The 17,527-nt window shown below is 44.0% G+C and overlaps 1 protein-coding gene across 5 annotated transcripts in view; it reads right to left on the reverse strand.

Annotated features, from left to right (window-relative positions):
- Positions 1-508: 508 nt before the first annotated feature.
- The window catches only part of THSD4 (thrombospondin type 1 domain containing 4), a 639,484-nt gene continuing 622,465 nt past the window's right edge, over positions 509-17,527 (reverse strand). For all 5 annotated transcript variants that reach the window (XM_019659629.1, XM_019659633.1, XM_019659631.1 and 2 more), the window contains 4 exons: positions 16,808-16,981; positions 9,417-9,596; positions 6,910-7,054; positions 509-6,463 (listed from right to left, as the gene is read on the reverse strand). In XM_019659629.1, coding sequence (XP_019515174.1) covers positions 6,321-6,463; positions 6,910-7,054; positions 9,417-9,596; positions 16,808-16,981 — 642 coding nt within the window. In that variant the 3' untranslated portion in view covers positions 509-6,320. The remainder of the gene's footprint in view (positions 6,464-6,909; positions 7,055-9,416; positions 9,597-16,807; positions 16,982-17,527) is intronic.

Below are 17,527 nucleotides of genomic sequence, written 5' to 3' on the forward strand. Positions count from 1 at the left end.
TAGACATTAGAACCCAAGTCATACTTCACTTTATGATGCAAGAAGATAACCTGAAAGATCTTGCCAAACACTTTGCTAAACTCAAGAGCAAGGTGAAGTCAACTCAAGGGGAGTTGGAAGAAGTTTTAGTCAAGTTGAGAGATGGAACCATGCTGAATGGGGACATGGGACTCCACCTTTTCTCCCGCTTGCGGGAGGTTTAAAGAAATACTTGTGAAAGTGCCCTCGGGGTGGTGCATGTGTCTGAACATTTGATCTTAGCTCCTCTAGTGATTTTGACATACCGCCAAGGTGGAAGACCTGCAGGCACCAACAGCCCAATGTTACTTGTGTGTAGGACAGTCCTTGTTCTCTAAGTGGCCCAGCCACCCAGAGCCCGAGTCCGACAAGCCCGCCGCCTCTCAAGGGCTCGGCTCTTCTATTTAGAGGGGGCTGTTTGAAGCAACATGAGCCCAAATGGAATAAGGCCTGAGCAAGCACAAATGTGATAACCAAGCTGATCTTTTAATCAGTTTATTGTATTTTTACAATAATAAAAATAAATTAGTCATACACAAAAATAGTTGTCATTTTTGCTGAAGACAAAACAGACTGTATTTATGCATATAATTCATCTTCTACCCTCCACCCCCTTAAACAATAATTTACCACCACAGGGGTGACATGGAGTCGATAGGGTATTCAGTGGGTGCCTTGCTCCTGACTATGCAGTTAGGTGACAGGACGACACAGAGCTCCCACTTCAGCAGTCCCCAGTGGGGACCTTGGAGGCATGGTCAGAGCAGTAAATGCATTACATCCCTTTACACCCCCTCTGCCCATGTGAGTTGACCCTGTCTCATCCACAGCTCTAACCAAACCTCAGCTGGAACTTACTGCTGGGGCCAAGACGAAGGAGCCAAGACAAAGAGAAGAAATGAAAAAGACCCTTATACTTCCTTCTCCAAATGTTTGGGGATGAAGCGAGGCAGATTATACGAGCAAATATGACAGTTAAGATGGAAAGGTGGCAATCCAGGCAGACCTGTTTCAGGTGCAACGCTGGGGGGTAAAAGCCACTGAACAAGTCGAAAAGCAGAGTAATTTACATTCAATCTTAAAACCCAAGGAGTCTGGCTAATCAGAATACTAAACTGTAACTATGGACTTAGAATAACACATCATGTAGCAACTTTTCAGGAAGCTGGGTTAGTAGGATCAAATGATTTCACACAAATGTAGATCATGTATGTAAATAAATACCTATTAGGTCCCTTTTAAAATTAACGCATTCTAAATAATAGAACTATTTTGGTGGAGTGACTCATTCTGCCAATAGAGATCAGAATACACATTTCCTATAAACATCTTGTATTTACAAAGAACAAATAATAAGTTATAGCAAAGTATATCCTTCTGTCAAACTGAATGCTGGGGGTCTGAGGGTCGAGGCGGGTGGAAGTCATCCTAGCTACCTAACAGAATGGCTTGCCTCTCACTGTGGCAAAGGGCTCAGCCTCTGGGAGATGCTGAGCAATTTAATCGGAAGTTCCCACGTTGTCATGGTTACTTTTCCTCAGCACGATGGGAGTCTCCCACGGTAACCCACTGAATAGGACCAGCACTGTGGGATGGTTCAGGGTGGAGAGAATTCCTTTGCCCCAGCAAAGGTGCAGGAAAGCCAGGTGCGTTGAGAGACAGTTGGTATTAGGGGGTCCTAGTCTAGTCGAGGCTCTGCCCCCATTGAGGTGTGTGACCCCGGGCAGGGAACTAGCCATGGGGCATCTGTTTACTCATCTACAAAGCAGGACCAGACAGGGCAGCTCCGACCAATTTGCTAGTGGTTCTCTCCCAGCCACATTTAGTTCAGGAGAGGTGGGCAAAACTGGGTTCAAGATGGCCGACGCAGAGTTGGGAAGTCTGCGTGCCCACGCTCGCCATCCTAGGCCGGGCGAGTCACTTAAATCTGTTCTACTTACACAGTCACCAAGGTCCAGACTCGCAAAGGAGCGCAAAAGTGATGTTGCCACAGCTGGGTGCTTGAATCCCCTCTGCAGTATCCCTGACAAATGGCCCGTTAGCCTCTGCTGAGACCTCCAGTGGTGGGTCAGTCACTACGGACCAGAGAGGCCTCTACCTTCCGAATGCTCTAACTTGCAGGAAGTTCGTTCCTCTGCAAGAGTTAGAATGTGTCTCCCTGTAGCTTCTAGCTCCTGGTCCTAGGATGGCTGTCCTGGTGCTAGCCCAAGTCTCTTCTTCTCTGGGCTAAACATTCTCAGAAAGTCCTTCCCACTGTTTCCGACAGTCTGCTCCCCTCATCAGGGCTGGGCTCCCTCATCTGAATGCTACACACGCTCGGTATTCTTAAAGTTTCCCACAATCGCCAGCACAGTGTGGCCTGACTGTCACCAATGTTTTCTCCTCATATAGCCTAAATGTTTTGCGTCTCCTTTTGTTTTGGTGGTTCCAGCCCAGTTTCCTGACTCGCATTAAGCTTAGTCAGCTCAAACTCTTACATCTTACCGAATTTGTACTGTGTGTGTGTGTGTGTGTGTGTGTGTGTGTATGTGAGTGTATAATTTTAAACCCAAAGGTAAGACTTTATGTTGGTGAATAGTCTCCCAGATCTGTTTGGATACAGAAACTGCTACCCTAGCTGTTAGCTCTCTAACTTCATGTCATCTACAAATTTCATCAGGAAGGCACCTATTTTCCCACTTCAGACGTATTAAAAATGTTTTATATGGCTCAAAAGTGGGCTCTCACCTGCCAAGCCAGGCTCCTTTGGGTTTGATTAGTAAGCCTGTTTTAAGGGAAGTCCTGTTTCTTTTTACCACTTCTATTTGTGTCTTCTTCCACACGAGAAAACTGATATTTAAACTCTAAAATGGCCATATTAAAAAGAAAAGAAAGGTACTAGTAATATTAGTAATATCTGGATTTCTCTCTCTGCCACATAACTTGAAAATAAATTACGTTTCTATTTCCCATTTTTCATCCCTCTGTAAAGCCGTTTGTTTTAAAGGAAAAAAAAAAGAGTGTTGAATGCTAAATAAACACTTAGAGGATAAGTGAATGATCCATATTCAAGGAAATAAAAAAAGAAAAACTCAACCCTGGACCAGAGAAGTAAGGCAAAGGGACAGACGGGGACAGTTCTGTGAGCTCCTGTCACACGGCAGGTCCCTGGGGGCGGAGACAGACCTTGCTCCTCTTGGTCCCCCTCTAGCTGGCCAGCAGAGGCATCAAACATGAGTTTAAGGAACTGAACTGAGTGGCAGGGCTCACAGAGCGTCATATTCTTCATGCGATTCCTTTTCTAGGAGGAGAAACGCAAGTCAGCATGGGAAAGGGAAGACCTGGGGACATTAAGTGGCCTTTGCTTAAGCTGCAAGGGGCACAACTGCCTTTTCCAATAAGTGAAAGTGAAAAAGCAAACTGTTTCCTTTTGGCGCTTTGTTGATTTTTGTGAGAAAAACACGTAACAGCTTACATTCACCTAATGTTAAAATTCAGGACAGGGAATGAGGCAATCCCCTACGCAGGAAAAACAACAACAGTATCAAATGTAAATTTCAATTTTGCATTATGGACGGTTACAGAGACACTGAGGGGGGATGGCAGGTAATGGGAAAGAGAAGGTGAAATAGTGGGGTGCGAGAAAGGGAGAACGAGACACATCTGGAGGGAGGGAGTCATCAAAATGTGAGCTTTCCTAGATTCCCACCCCAGGAAAGTTATCACCGGAAATACCAAAGGACTGTATTGTATGTGTTGTGCTAAGGACAAAGATATTTAGATGCTGACAAAAGAAGCTAGGAAATTAGTGAAAATTGGGTCTCTAAGACAAATAACTTGATAAAACCCAGTGTAGTAATTTATAAGCTTTCCATAGATGAATAAATTCCAAGAATAGCTCAACTATTTGTTGGAAGAGAAAAAAAACCCTAGTTTACGTACTACCCCCCCCTCCCCCTGAAGTCACAGGATCGACCCACTTGCACCTTACTCAATTCCACAAGTGTCAGGATGGCCATTCTCACGGGAGGGTCACTGTCGTGTTAAAGAACTATTAGGTAACATTTGGGAGCCACAGAACACTGTTAGATGTCAAAAAGACAAAGTCATCATCGACCAGATAGATGGTCATGAGACTCCTGCGTTGGAAGGGCCACTCCCGAGTTGGGATGCTCACGTCCCACGTGATGGAGAAATCCAATTTAGGATGGACAGCACTGCACTCATGGATGGTGGCCAGGCCTCTGCTTTCTGCTCTTCCACCCATTGATCTAGCCCTGCTCTCCAGCATGTAAAGAAAGCCTCTTTCAAGGACTCCTTCAAATGATTGGTTTGTTCAGCAAGATCTGAGAGCAACTGCATAAAAGAAAAGCTCCGCTTGGGACTACAAGCAAAAGGAAGCAGTGCAAGGAAGGTGGTGGGCACTGGAGACGAAACCACTGATATGCTTGGTGGGCAGGGAATCTGGGCCTCTTCCCACCTGCTTCTCTGCACGAGCTCCCTAAGAATCAGGAAAGTTGGGGTGCTTCTGGGAAGTGGTGGTGGGGGCTCTCCAGAAGAGAAGGATGGCTACAGAAAAGCCAAATAGAATTTCTGAAAGTTCAAGGGTAGTGGGAACCTACTGGAGTGTCAGATCAGGCAGGTGATACTGCTTCCCAAAGCTGCAAATGATCATCAAATTAGCAGATTTTTGGTTTAAAGGGCTCAGGGGAGAAACTCAATTGCTAAGAATCTAGGCTTACTTTAAAAAGGGAAACAGGCCCAGGACCATGGTAATAATAAGCTTACTATTTGTTTATCTGATAGTTTTCTTAATGAGTGAAAGAAAAAAAATTATATATTCTTCTTCTCCTTAATTGATTTTTCAGATAGTTCACCTCTCACTGTGCACTGCACCCCCTTCCAGCCTCTGGAACTACAGAGGTAGGTGAAGTGAACCAGGGAACAAGCCTGTTGCTGCCATCATGGGTCACTGCCATCACAACCCGTCTCCCGGTCTGGCTGCATTAATGGATCTCAGTGCTCACATCTGGGGGCCGTGGGTTGCGAGTCACAGAGAGAAATCCATAAATCAAACCAGAAAGACCAAAGGGAGACTCTTTCTAACAGAAACATAAGGTGTTTTTTTTTTATTGGGGTGGGTTGGTTAGACTTTCCACTGGGTGATGTGTGGTGAACAGCCTGGGGTGGGGGTGGGTGGGAGTTGGCTGAGGAAGGGGCAGGGACACAGAACTCTAGAACTTTCCTCTGCGACACCGAAGGCTCTGTGGCCAAAGGGACTCTGACTTGCTATTCCAGGGGAGCATGTCGCACGGGAGGATGGAATCAGAATCTCAGGCAATCGCCTTGCTACCCAGTGGCTTCCTGGTGTCATGGGACATGAGGTTTCCTTTAAGGATGAGGTTTAACAAATCCTGCAGAGTCCGGGGACTAGGATCTGTGACTGTGGGGGAAGGAGTAAGTAGAAACAGACTTCCAAAACTGATACAGGGGATAAAGACTTGACCTTTGGCCGGAGGAGAGAATTCAAAGACCTGGGTTTTGTTCGCTAATTGGGAAACCTCTCACCCTCCTGGTCTGGAAATAAACTGCAGCAGACCTACAGCGTGTGCACCAGCCTCGGGGTGAGGGTTCTGTGCTCTGCCACTGGGCAGGTGAATATACCTGGCAGGTTAATTATCAAAGTTGAGTCTCAGTTTCCTTGTCAGTAAAATGGGGACAACGATTCAATCCCTGCCTCCCATCCCGGGGCATTGTGAGCTGCTAATGAGTTAATATATGCGAATATACCTGTGAAACAGTAAAGCACTATATGGACAGGAGATATTTGTGGCATAAGCAGGAAGACAGCCTAATGTCTTTGAGAATGAAGATAAGCACAACCAGGCTGAGGTAACAGAGGGATGCAGGCACCTTGGAGGGCTCTGTGGGGCCCTGAGGTGGGGGTGTTGCCTCCTCTGACTCTCCAGGGACGCTGATGGCACCAGGGCTGAGGCAGCGCCCAGTCAGGGCCCAACCGCTGACATTGAAAGTGCCAGCAGGGGAGTTGGCTGAGAGCCACCTGCACTCCCCACTGCTTGGTTTTCAGAGGGCACCGTTACAGGTGTCAGGTTTCCCAAGGAGGGATCATCAGTTCATGGCGACACTCAGAGGACAGCCGCGGCTCTGCTCCTGGGCACCAAGTGTACACTTTCCCGAAGGCGAGGGTGGTGACCAAGCTGGCCGGCCGCGCCCTGGGCCAGGGAGCCCCGGTGGGGCAGCAGCCAGGCGGTCACCCTGCTCGCAGACTCCCTGACCTGCCTGATGGATGTGGTGCAGGAGTGTTATCTGCTCCCCAGGAAGCCGGGGTGCCTGTTGGCCACGCGAGTGCAAGAAGCACAGCAGGCAGTCTTGTAGTAGTTGTAGACACACAGTCGCGCTTGAACCACCACGTTGCAGTTGTAGTACCTGTCCTTGCAGTTTTCATCTGCAGCAGAAGAGAGCAAAAGACTGAGCAAAAGGGGCGGGGCGGACACCAGGACTACTGCAGAGAGAAAGGGCGGGGCTGGGCTCCTCATTTGGGTCCTGCTGTCTGTTACCCACAAGGAGGTATGCCTGTGGACCAAGGGCTTGCATTGTTTTCTTTTTCTTTAAACATCAAGTTGAAATCTCACTATGTTGACCTTAAGGATGATGGAACCAAATCTCTGAATGCATTACCATTTTAATCAATTCACACTAAAGTTCATCTTTCGGTGGGTGGCTTGGGTTGTCATCCGTGCTATAAACGTATCCTACTTACAGTGCTTTGAGCCCTTAACTCCATGACCTTGCACAAGGTCACAGAGAGATCTAGACAGGCATGACATTTTCACCCTTGAGAACTTGTTAGCAGAGAGGAATCTTTACTTCAAGATAGGAATTCCTACTTACCGACTTCAGGGACGCAGTCCTGAGGGTTACAAGATTCTTTTTCTTCTGGTTTTAACTGAGGGTCACAGAGATTACTTAGGGTCATGTCATCTGACAGACAGCGTACTTCCCGGACCCGGAAGCCACCCTGGCAGCTCTTGGAGCACTGGGGACAAAGGGAGAAAGTTAGGTTTCTTGGCAGCTCATTAGCTCAGCACACTGGAGAGGGCAGATATCAGAACATTTCAAATATCTCTAGGAGGAGAAAGAATATTCAAGCAAACTCCTATGCAACTATCAACCAGTTTCAACACCCATCAATTCGTGGCCAGTTATGTCCCATCTCTATTCTACCCACGTCCACTCTTTGAGTTATTTTGAAGCAAATCTAGACATCATATCACTTCTTCCACAATATTTCAGTTTGACGTTCTAAAACATAAGGTCTCTATAATATTACCACAATAGCTAGGAATAACAATACATAGTTCCTTATTTTTTAAACTATATATTCAATGTTCTTATTTCCACTTGTCTTGTGAATCTCATAGGTTTTATTAATATAATTAAGGAAAATCAGGATCCACATCGGGTCTGCACATTGCAGTTGGTTGATATGCCTTTCGTGACTCTTCGAATCCATAGGTCCCCCTCTTCTGGTTTCTCCCCTTCAACTTGAGGTGTTGGAGGAACTGACTCATTTGTCCTGCAGTTTCCTGTTGGCAGGACTTTGCTGACGGCATCCTCATGGCACGTGTCAACTGCACCCCCAGTTTAACACGCTCCTCTGTCTTCTGTCTTCCCTGTAATTTGGAAGTTGGACCTAGAAGAGGACTTCAACAGGTGCAGGTTTGACTTTTTGTGGTGAGACTATGTCATAGGATGTGTGTGATTGTGTCTCTTTGGGGATGCCAGCCGCCACTGGTGAGCAAAGCCCACACCCTTTAGTTCATGTAGGGGATGGAAAATGGTTATAATATTCTATTACTATTAGTATTAATTAGTACTATTACTATTCTATTTTATTAGATGGGAATCTTCTCTAAAGCACCCCCTCCCTGCCATAGATGTACTCTGTGGTTACCTAGTGGTTCAGCTTGTTCATTAGGAAAGTCAGAGTAAATGCTTGATTATTCTTTTTATCAGTATTTAGAAAATGAGTTGGTTCCTCTAACATCCTTTAATGGTGACCTGTTAGTTTTTTATTATTATTATACACTTGTAAGTTGATGAATTTAACACGTATGACGTGTTTCATTCAATCTATGGTAGTTCATACTTTAGTGATGCTCACTGATGTCCTACTGATGGTCAGCAGAAGTCTCTAAAAGTTGCTTCTTGAGTCTTAAGGTCATAAAGTCAGTTGTCTTTGAGAACTTCCTGTTGCCTGGTATAAAAAGATATTCCAATCTGATTTATACATATATGGTCCCAGACCCGGAATCAACCATTTGTCTCAGAATTCCTGCTTTCTATCAGAGGAGAGTGGTGTTTTGAAACCACATCTGGCTGATAGGTATGCCCTTTGCTACTGGGTTGTCATTGTTTCTAGGCTCTTTAGTGGATAAAACTCAGAGAGTAAGATAAGTTAATTTATGAGTTCATACTGATATTTCTAATTCAAATTCAGGATAACAGGATTTTCACTTAAACCTCTTTTTTCTCCGTATCTTTTTTTCTCCTAAGTTTTCTCCTATTTCTCAAGGATACTGGGGATAATAGAGTTATACTATCATGTTATCATGCGTGCTATCATATATATTATCATATTGGGTTGTTGGACAAGGATGACATATTTTTCTATGTTTTTCATTGCAAAAATGTGTCATGACATTTTTGACAACCCAATTGTATCGTAAAGTATATTACTCATTTACTTTATCACACATTATACACCCAACCATCTCAGAATACAGTACAGTACTATCACAAAAAATGTGATTATTGCAAACAGTGTAAACGTTTTTCTGCAGTTCTTTTGTCCTTAGGGGTGGTCAGTCAAATTACTGTGCTTTAAAGCCACATTCAATAGTGCTTATGCCACCAACATTTAGGTTAATTGTTTCATTTTCCATTTTTAAGGATTGTTTTTTTAAAATAATTTTATTTTATAATTATACAAAATGTTTACTTAGTTCTTACCTCAAATTTATAAAACAAGGCATATTCAAAGACATCTAGCTTTCATCACTGTGTATCTTCCATCACTGTCTCTGCTATCATCATTTACATAAAAGTTTCATCACACACACTAAATCCCCTTGTCTGTCCCTTTGCAGTGAGAGTCACGCCACGCCAGTCTCTGTCCCTATAGTTTTGCCTTTTACAGAACATTATGTAAATGGAGTCATACAATATATAGCTTTAGGGTGCCCAGACAGTGATCAACTAGAGTAGATCACTGCTGGGAATCTATCTGAAGGCTGAGCCCTGTGCCTGGTACCTAGCAGTGGCCCAGATATGTCTATGGGAGGCAAACAGAAGAATGATGTGCGAATGCAGTCTCTCCCAAGAGCACCCCGACTTACCATGCTCCATTCTGTGTTAAACCATTTGGCCCCGCAAGGCTTCAGGTGGCAGGATTGCTGGCTGGGGGGTCTCTCCAGGAAGGAACATTCATAAGGGTCCAGCACTTCGAACGTGTCCGCATTCTTCCGAACACAGATCACCTCCCTCTGCTGGGTTCCGCTCCCACACTCGATGGAACACTGGAGAAGGAAGCAGAGAAACATGGTGTCACGTGATGGAAAGGAGATGAGGGCTACTGTCCACGAAGGGATGTTTGCGAGTGCTTTCCATCATCAATTCAGTGAGGAAGAGACCAAGGGCAAAAGAAAATGTTTCTAGAGGAGAAGTTGCCCACAAATTCCAATTTTCCTAACAGTTCTGGGTGCCTCAAGTTACCACAGCTTCCGGTTGCTGGCCGCTGAGACCCTGGTGCCCTCTGTGCTGAGAGTGGAATAGTGCCCCTCAGACACCCCGACAGGGACACACCAGCTGGTCATGTTGCTGGTTTCTGTCCAGCAGACACTGATACCTCATACTGGAAAAGAATGAACTAACAGTCTAGTTTATGAGGTGGCTCCTTAGTGAGTGGACACTGGGGATGAAATTAGTCTCACAGAACCTGCATGCTTGTACATGAGGGCTAAGTTAAAATTCTCTGGCACATACAAAGCTGAGATGAACATGCCAGACTTGGGACAAGGTCCCCCCTACAGTAAACTCTGCCCTCCTACAAAGGCAGCCAGCAGGAAGCCTTTCACCATGGAGCCCAATCCCCTCACTTCCTGACTCGGTGCTGAAGCTCATTGGGGTGTGTTGTCCCCAGAGGCCAGTCAGACAATTACACATGTCGGTGCATTTTGTTAGTTTATGGAAATACGATGCATATAACTGCTCATAAATCTATTACTTTGCAAAATGTTTGTTGTTCAAGTTTGGTTTACTTAATATTTCTTGTTTTGGGACCAGCCAAGTGACGTGTTGGTTAAGAGTTGGCTTGGGATGCCAGCTCTGAGCAGCAGGGCCCTGGTTCGGATCCCACATGAGGGCCAGTGACGCTGCGCCCTCTACAGCTAAGATGGTGAACAACGGCTCGACCTGGAGCTGGGCTGCCGTGAGTCGCCAGCGACGGCATAGGCTGCAGTGGGGCTGCAGTGGGCTGCTGTGAGCTGCTGGCAGTTGGTGTGAGCTGCTGTGAGCCGCTTTGAGCGGCTGTCCAATGGCCAGCGAGCGACTGCCTCACCCGGGAAGAGCGCAATGATAATACCAACATGGGCCAGTGAAGTGATGTCCTCCACAACTAGACTGAAGAACCAGAGGACAGCAGCTTATCTGTTCCCCTTCCCCGATTCCCCAAGAAAGTCTTTAAAAAAAAATGTACAAGCTGTGATCTATCTACTCTTATTAATGAAACCACTCTCTTCATGGAAAGCCTGTAATACTGTCTATAGCTGGGACTCTTAATATCAGCTTTACTTCTGTAGGCAGACACGTGGTCAAATAAAACCAGGGGAAAAATCCCTACATCTCTACAAAAAACAAAAAACAACAACAAAACAAAACAACCCCCAAGCCAACAGACTATGAATGAATTAGCCTCGCAGGCATAATAAGTGTCACTATCAGTAGTTTCCACTTTGTGCCTCCTTTTCTATCATCTTCTAGACATCCAGAAAACCTTCTTAGTTTGTTTTTCCTATTTTCTTCCATGTCGATTAGTTCATTTATTTATTTGTGCTGGAGGTTGAGTCCAAGCCCAGCATCCCAGGCAGACTGCATTCTATCTGTGTGGTTGGTACAGGGTATATCATGATGTCTTGGAAATGGGTTTACCTTGGAGGTGATCTTTCTCATTGGTGTAAACAATGCACGCCATAATGCGTGAGTTGGTTATTGATTGGGTGTACATTTAAGTTTTGTCCTTTTCTTTTCAGTGCTTCTGACAATGAAAAATTAAGAGGCAGCAGGGCAGCAACAGGATGCCAGGCAAAGGAGGATGAGGGTGTGTGTGACAGGTCCGGGGCTGGCAGGGGTAGAACTCAGGACTGAAGTCAGGAGACCGGAAACTAGTCCAGACCTTGTCAGTAAATAGTTCTGTGACTTTGGCCAAGACATAGATAGCACTTTCCCAGGTCTCTACTGCCTCACCTGCGAAGTAGGTTTGGAAACCTGATCTGAAAGACCCTTGGATGCTCTGAGGGGCTATGTCTGTACCAAGTGCTTGGCAGGACAGCAGACCGTAAACTTAACCAAAACCTGAAGTCATTTTCTGCTATGTCTGGAAAGTCCTTGAAGACATTAGGAATTAAGGGAGAATGAGCACCTATCTCAGCCTTCTCCTACCCTAAATGCCCAGAAATGGCAGAACGTGGGTGTCTGGAAACTCATGAGTGAATGTGTATGGGGGTGCATGGGTGTGTGCATGAGACAGTATTTGAAACAGGAGAGGGTACTCATTCTTGGTCAACCAGAAATTATGGGGAATCCTGAATGGTGAAAGAAAGATGAGACTAAACTGAATGAGAAAAATCATAGTCCAATGTGAACGTAGAGGAGGACCGCTAGCCAACAGCTCAAGTGCTTCAGGTGAGGAGGGTGATGGAAACAGAGATGTGAGGGGCAGGAGCGAGGCCTTGGGACAATGAGAGAGTGGCCAGCTAAGGTACTGACCAGGAGCCTGGCTGTGCCAAGGAAAAGTGAAGGCATCTTCCCCGACTGGGAGCTTTCAGGGCAAAGGGCAAAATGAAGACACTTTCAGATATTCAGGGGCTTAGAAAACTTATGGCTATGGCTCTTATTAGAAAGATTTACTGGGTTATGGTCTCTAACAAAACAAAAAAGAACCAGGAAGAAGCCACAGGATATAAAGCAGAAGTTGGCAAAGACACCAGTAAAAGCTATTGTTAATAACGGATGTGAGGTTTCCTTTGGGCTGAAGAAAATGTTCTGGAATTAGAGGTGATGGTTGCACAACTCTGTGGGTATACAAAGAAGCCACTGATTGTACACTTTAAGAGTGTGACTTTTATGGTAGGTGAATTACATTTCAATAAAAATAACCTTTGGAGGGGAGGAGGCTATTTTAAAATCTAAATTAGTATTCTCTATAAAATTAATTAACATTAACATGGAGCCATATTCAGATGACTTCAACCTCTTTTTGTAGGTATTACAGGTTGAGAGACTTGAGGTAAATAAAAAGGGACTTCAAGTTTCTGTTTTCTTTTAGGGGAGGATGTGGATAACCTGATACTAATAGAAACATAACATTTTAAAACTCTGTGCTAAATCTTTTTTTCTTCTGTTATCACTAGATGAATAAAAATAGGATTTATAGGGGGCCGGCCGAGTGGCTCAGTTGATTAAGAGCTCGTTCAAGTGTGTGAGCTCTGTGCAACAGCAGTTCGATTCCCGGCCCGAGCTGAGCTGCTGCTGAGCCGCCAACAGGTGGCAGGATGGCTCAGCTAACCAAAAAAAAAAAAAAAAAGTAGGATTTATAACTTCCAAAATGTTAGAGGAAAAAAATGGAATTAAAGAAGCCTGACAGGTACAAATATGTGGAAAGGAAAGCCCAAGAAAAAGCCCAAGAAAGCATGGCAATAGAAAACTAAATAGAAAACACAAAATAAGATGGCAGGAAAAAGTCCAAACGTAAGTTATTACAATAAATGTGAATGGTTAAAATTTAATTCTTAAAAAATAGATATTTGCAGGTTGGGTGAAAATAAAGACAAAAACAGTCCTGCATACAAAAGACATATCTTAAACAATTATATAAGACTTTGACAAAGGTATATCAGGTGAAAATCAACAATGATAAATTATCAGTAAAATGTGATTCATAGAGAAAAGAAGACAAAGGTGATGTTTAATAGGGATGAATGCTTCACTGAGAGGTGATAGCCATTCTGCTACCCATAAAGCATTCTTGCAGCTGTCCATTGGTGGAATACTGTTCCAAGACCAGGTGAGAGTGGAGGTGTCTACTCAGATGCCAGTGAGAATAAATATGATCCAGACACATGGACAGACAAGAGGGCTGTTCCCCATGACTAGAGGCTGTGAATGGCCCCTCAGAACTAAGACAGTCTAAGGGTGAAGTAAACCCAGAATTGACAGGGAAGAAAGGAAACATCTGGGCATGAATAACAGACTTGGTAGAATGCCTTATGAATAAGAGTTGGGCTGCTTTGTCTCCAGAGAGGAAAAGACTCCCTGAGTTCTCTAGGTCTCGTGTTCTCAGGCCGGCTTCCTCCACAAGCCACAGCATGGCCACTGCTGGCACCTGTGCTCACAGTTCCCAGGAAGTCTCTTCCCGTAAGTCCATAAGAGTCCCAGGGAAGGCCTGTGTCTGGCTTGGCTTAGGTCCCATGTCCATCCTGGACTAGTCACTGTGACCAGGCTGGTGGGGTGTTCAAGAGGCCAACTCTCCTTCGACCCACGTGGCAGGAAGGAACATCTATTTTTATATTCTGAAGTCAGTTAATGTTTAAGACTTGCCTTTCAATAACTAAGCATTCTCTATTTCACTTTGTTTGGGGATAATGTCCGATTCCCAGGGCAGGGAGTTGCCAGTGGGCTCCACCATCCTTATAAATCCAGAACCAGAACTCTGTTCACATTCAATCATGTTCTGACCCTTTTGGACAACAGGGCAATCATTTCATATTTCTAATCTTAGCAGAAATAAGGGCTGCCTTCACCAGGATTCACACCACTGTGCTCTCTGAGCTCAGGTCTGGAGTCAATAAGAGCCCACAAGCCAAGACCCTGCGTCCTGCTCCCCTCCCCTCTTCTGAGATCTGGAGGCATGTGAGCTGAATTGCACCCTTATCTTCACTGTGTGTCAACATGGTTATGATCTGATATTACACTTTTACATAAGACTCTTGCCTTTGCCTCAGTTTCCTTGGATATCTGGCATCCCATATATAGTCCACTCCTGAATTATCTTTGGGACTTAGGTCCTAGGTGCATTATTACAAGTGAAGTGATAGAAACAGTTGGCAGGAAAAATAATAAAAGGAACTAATATTTATTAAGTATACTCCATGTCCCAAGCAATGGGTAACCCCATATGTACAGGATCATGAAAACCTGTAACAACCCTAGGAAGTTGGTATTACCATCACATTTGGATGACCAAACAAGCTCAGAGAGATCAAATGAGTTGCCCCAAGTCAGAGAGGTAAGGAGCAGTAGAGCTGGGATAGGTGATTAAGCATGTCTAACTCTGCTATCCACCAGGATAGCACAGGACATATTTAAATTTTCTGTCTTTCTTAATTTTCTATATTTTACAGTTTGTATTATAAAACATTAAAGGAAATTTGAGAAGAAAACATTTCCCCGTGTTGCTTACATAAAAACCATTATACTTTGAAGTGGTTGAGATCATAGGTTCATAGATTTTCATATTGTTTTTCACTTGCCATTATGTCATATGCACTTTCCATGTCTTCCTAATTATCACTGTTGTTGTTACATAATATTTTAATGAGTTGTTATGATATACTATAATATCCCTCACGGTTCTGCTGTCATGAGCATCTCTGTTGAAAAGCCTTTTTTCTTCTGTTAATTATTTCCTTAAAATGAATCCCCAGGAGTGGGGTGACTGGGTTAGGGCAAATGAACATTTTAATGGTTCTTGACTTTTATTGCCGAATTGCTTTCCAAAGGGTTGTATCAATTTACAAGGACAAGGCAGTTCACTTTTTTCAGGGTCTGTGTATAAAGCTACTTAAAAGAAATAAAATTCTATATGGAGCCAGAGGTCCTGATAATATGTAAATCATGATCACCAGCCAAAAAGTCCTTGGAGAACCAGCCAGCCCTGGGAGCCAGATGGTAAGTGGCCCAAGAACTCCAAATACTGATGGTAATCATGGTGGGAACATGAGGCACTGATCTTTTCCACATTTTCTTAGGGGCTCATGTTTAATGTGGGAACAGCGAGGACAAAAATTGATCGATTAAGTCTCTTTATTAAAGTATTCAGTATTATCTGTTCTTTATAATGAACAACCTCAACCTTTTCTATTTTGCTTCTTTTCTCCCAAGCTTTCATGAGGTATAATTGACAAATAAAATTATAATATATTTAAATTGATGATTTGATATACGTATACATTGTGAAAGAATGCACACCACTGAGTTAAGTATATTTACTTTTTTTTTTTTTTTTGGTGTGAACACTTGAGTTCTACTTGCTCAGCAAATTTCAATTATACAATAGTGTTATCAGCTACAGTCACCACACTGTACATTAGATCCTCAGGCCTTATTCATGTTATAAGTACAAGTTTTCCCAACCTCTCCCGATTTCCCCCTTCCCAGCCCCTGGAAACCACCATTGTACTTTCTATGAGTTTGGCTTTTTTAGATTCCGCATATAATCGATGCCATGCAGTATTTGTCTTTCTCTGGCTTATTTCATTTAGCATAATACCCTCCAGGTTCATCCATGTTGTTGCAAATGGCAGGATTTCCCTTTTAAGGTTGAATAATGTGTAAGTGCATGGTGGAAAGTTCACGAACTTAATTGTCGGACCTTGTGTGTGTGTGTGTGTGTGTGTGTGTGTGTGTGTGTGTGTGTCTACACATGACTTGTATTCATCTTTTGTTATTGGTATATATTGAGTATTACAATTTTAATAGTTTTTTCCTTTCTTAAAATGTGTACACCTTTTTTGGAACCTCTCTCTATTTTATATATATATAATATTTTATATATATTTTATATTTATTTATTATTTTATAATATATTTTATATTACATTTTTTATAATGTAATATATTCTTATCCATTCATCTGTCCATGGACACTTAGATTGTTTCCCTATCTTGGCTATTGTGAATGATGCTGCTTTGAACACGGCAGTACAGATATCTTTCTGAGATAATAATTTCATTTCCTTTGGGTATATACCCAGATGTGGGATAACTGGATCATATCTTTCTGCTAGTGACACTCAAATATAGACAAAACTGGCTTTGTCAACATTAATAGCAGCAGTGGCAACAGCTATGATTTATTGTGTGTTTAGCATATGTCACTCACTGTACTACACATTTAATATACATTACTTCATTTCTTCTACAAATAACCTTGTCAGGTGCTGTCACTACCAGCATTTTATAGACAAGGACACCATGCTAGACCACAAGCTCCCTGAGGGCAGGGATATTTGTTTTGCTCATTGATGTATCCCAAGTGCTCAGAAGAGCACACAGTAGGTGCTCAATAAATACTGTTGACTAAATAGGGCTCCAAGAGCATAAGCAGCTTCTTCAAGGTCATGGGTAGCATAGCTGGGATACAAACCCAGGACATACCAGGTCCTGGTTCCCAACTCCTCGCTCTGCTGCCTCCTACCCGGGGTAGGCAGACATACTCAGTTCTGGCCGCTCACCTGACTCCAGCTCCCAGCGAACCACTCCACCTTGCCCGTGCAGGGTCCGTTGTCACACGGGGTGGCCTCCACGGGCCGGTTGTTCCCACAGCCCTCCAGGGGCAGGCTGCTGATGTGGTTGGTCATGCACACCACCGACCTTGTCCGCACTCCGGCCCCGCACTCCGCTGAGCACTGCGAGACAGAAGATGGGCGTGTTATAGGGGCGGCCTCTCCCCCAGGTTCAGAAGCCACTTTCAAAGGATGTGAAGGAGGACGGAACACCTCGCTTCCCTACAAGCTCTTCCCCTAGAAATCTCTGACCACTTCTCATGCATGGCCTACTTCATCGTGGGATATCAGTGTGGCATATCCCCCGTCTTAGATTTTCTGGGACAGTCTTCATTCCCAATATCCTCATGGTATATCCTCATGGTTGTGATTAATATGCTTACATTTGTCCGACTATCTGTGCTGGCTTTCACAATACCGGGGTGCCAAAAACAATGTATACAGGTGGACACTTTGGTCAATGTTGCTCAAGCAGTAGTTCACCATGATCAGAATTGTCTGGATGCTGATGGTAACCACTTTGAGCACCTCTTGTAATTGCAGAAGTCAAACGTGACTTGTATTCATCTTTTGTCATCGGTATATAATGAGTATTACAATTTTAAAAAAAAGATTTTTATTGGGGAATTGGGGGGATGGGAACAGTGCTGGGGAGTTGGGGGAAGGGGA

Source organism: Hipposideros armiger, unplaced genomic scaffold, assembly GCF_001890085.2.
Source record: "Hipposideros armiger isolate ML-2016 unplaced genomic scaffold, ASM189008v1 scaffold_302, whole genome shotgun sequence".
NCBI classification, from domain to species: domain Eukaryota; kingdom Metazoa; phylum Chordata; class Mammalia; order Chiroptera; family Hipposideridae; genus Hipposideros; species Hipposideros armiger.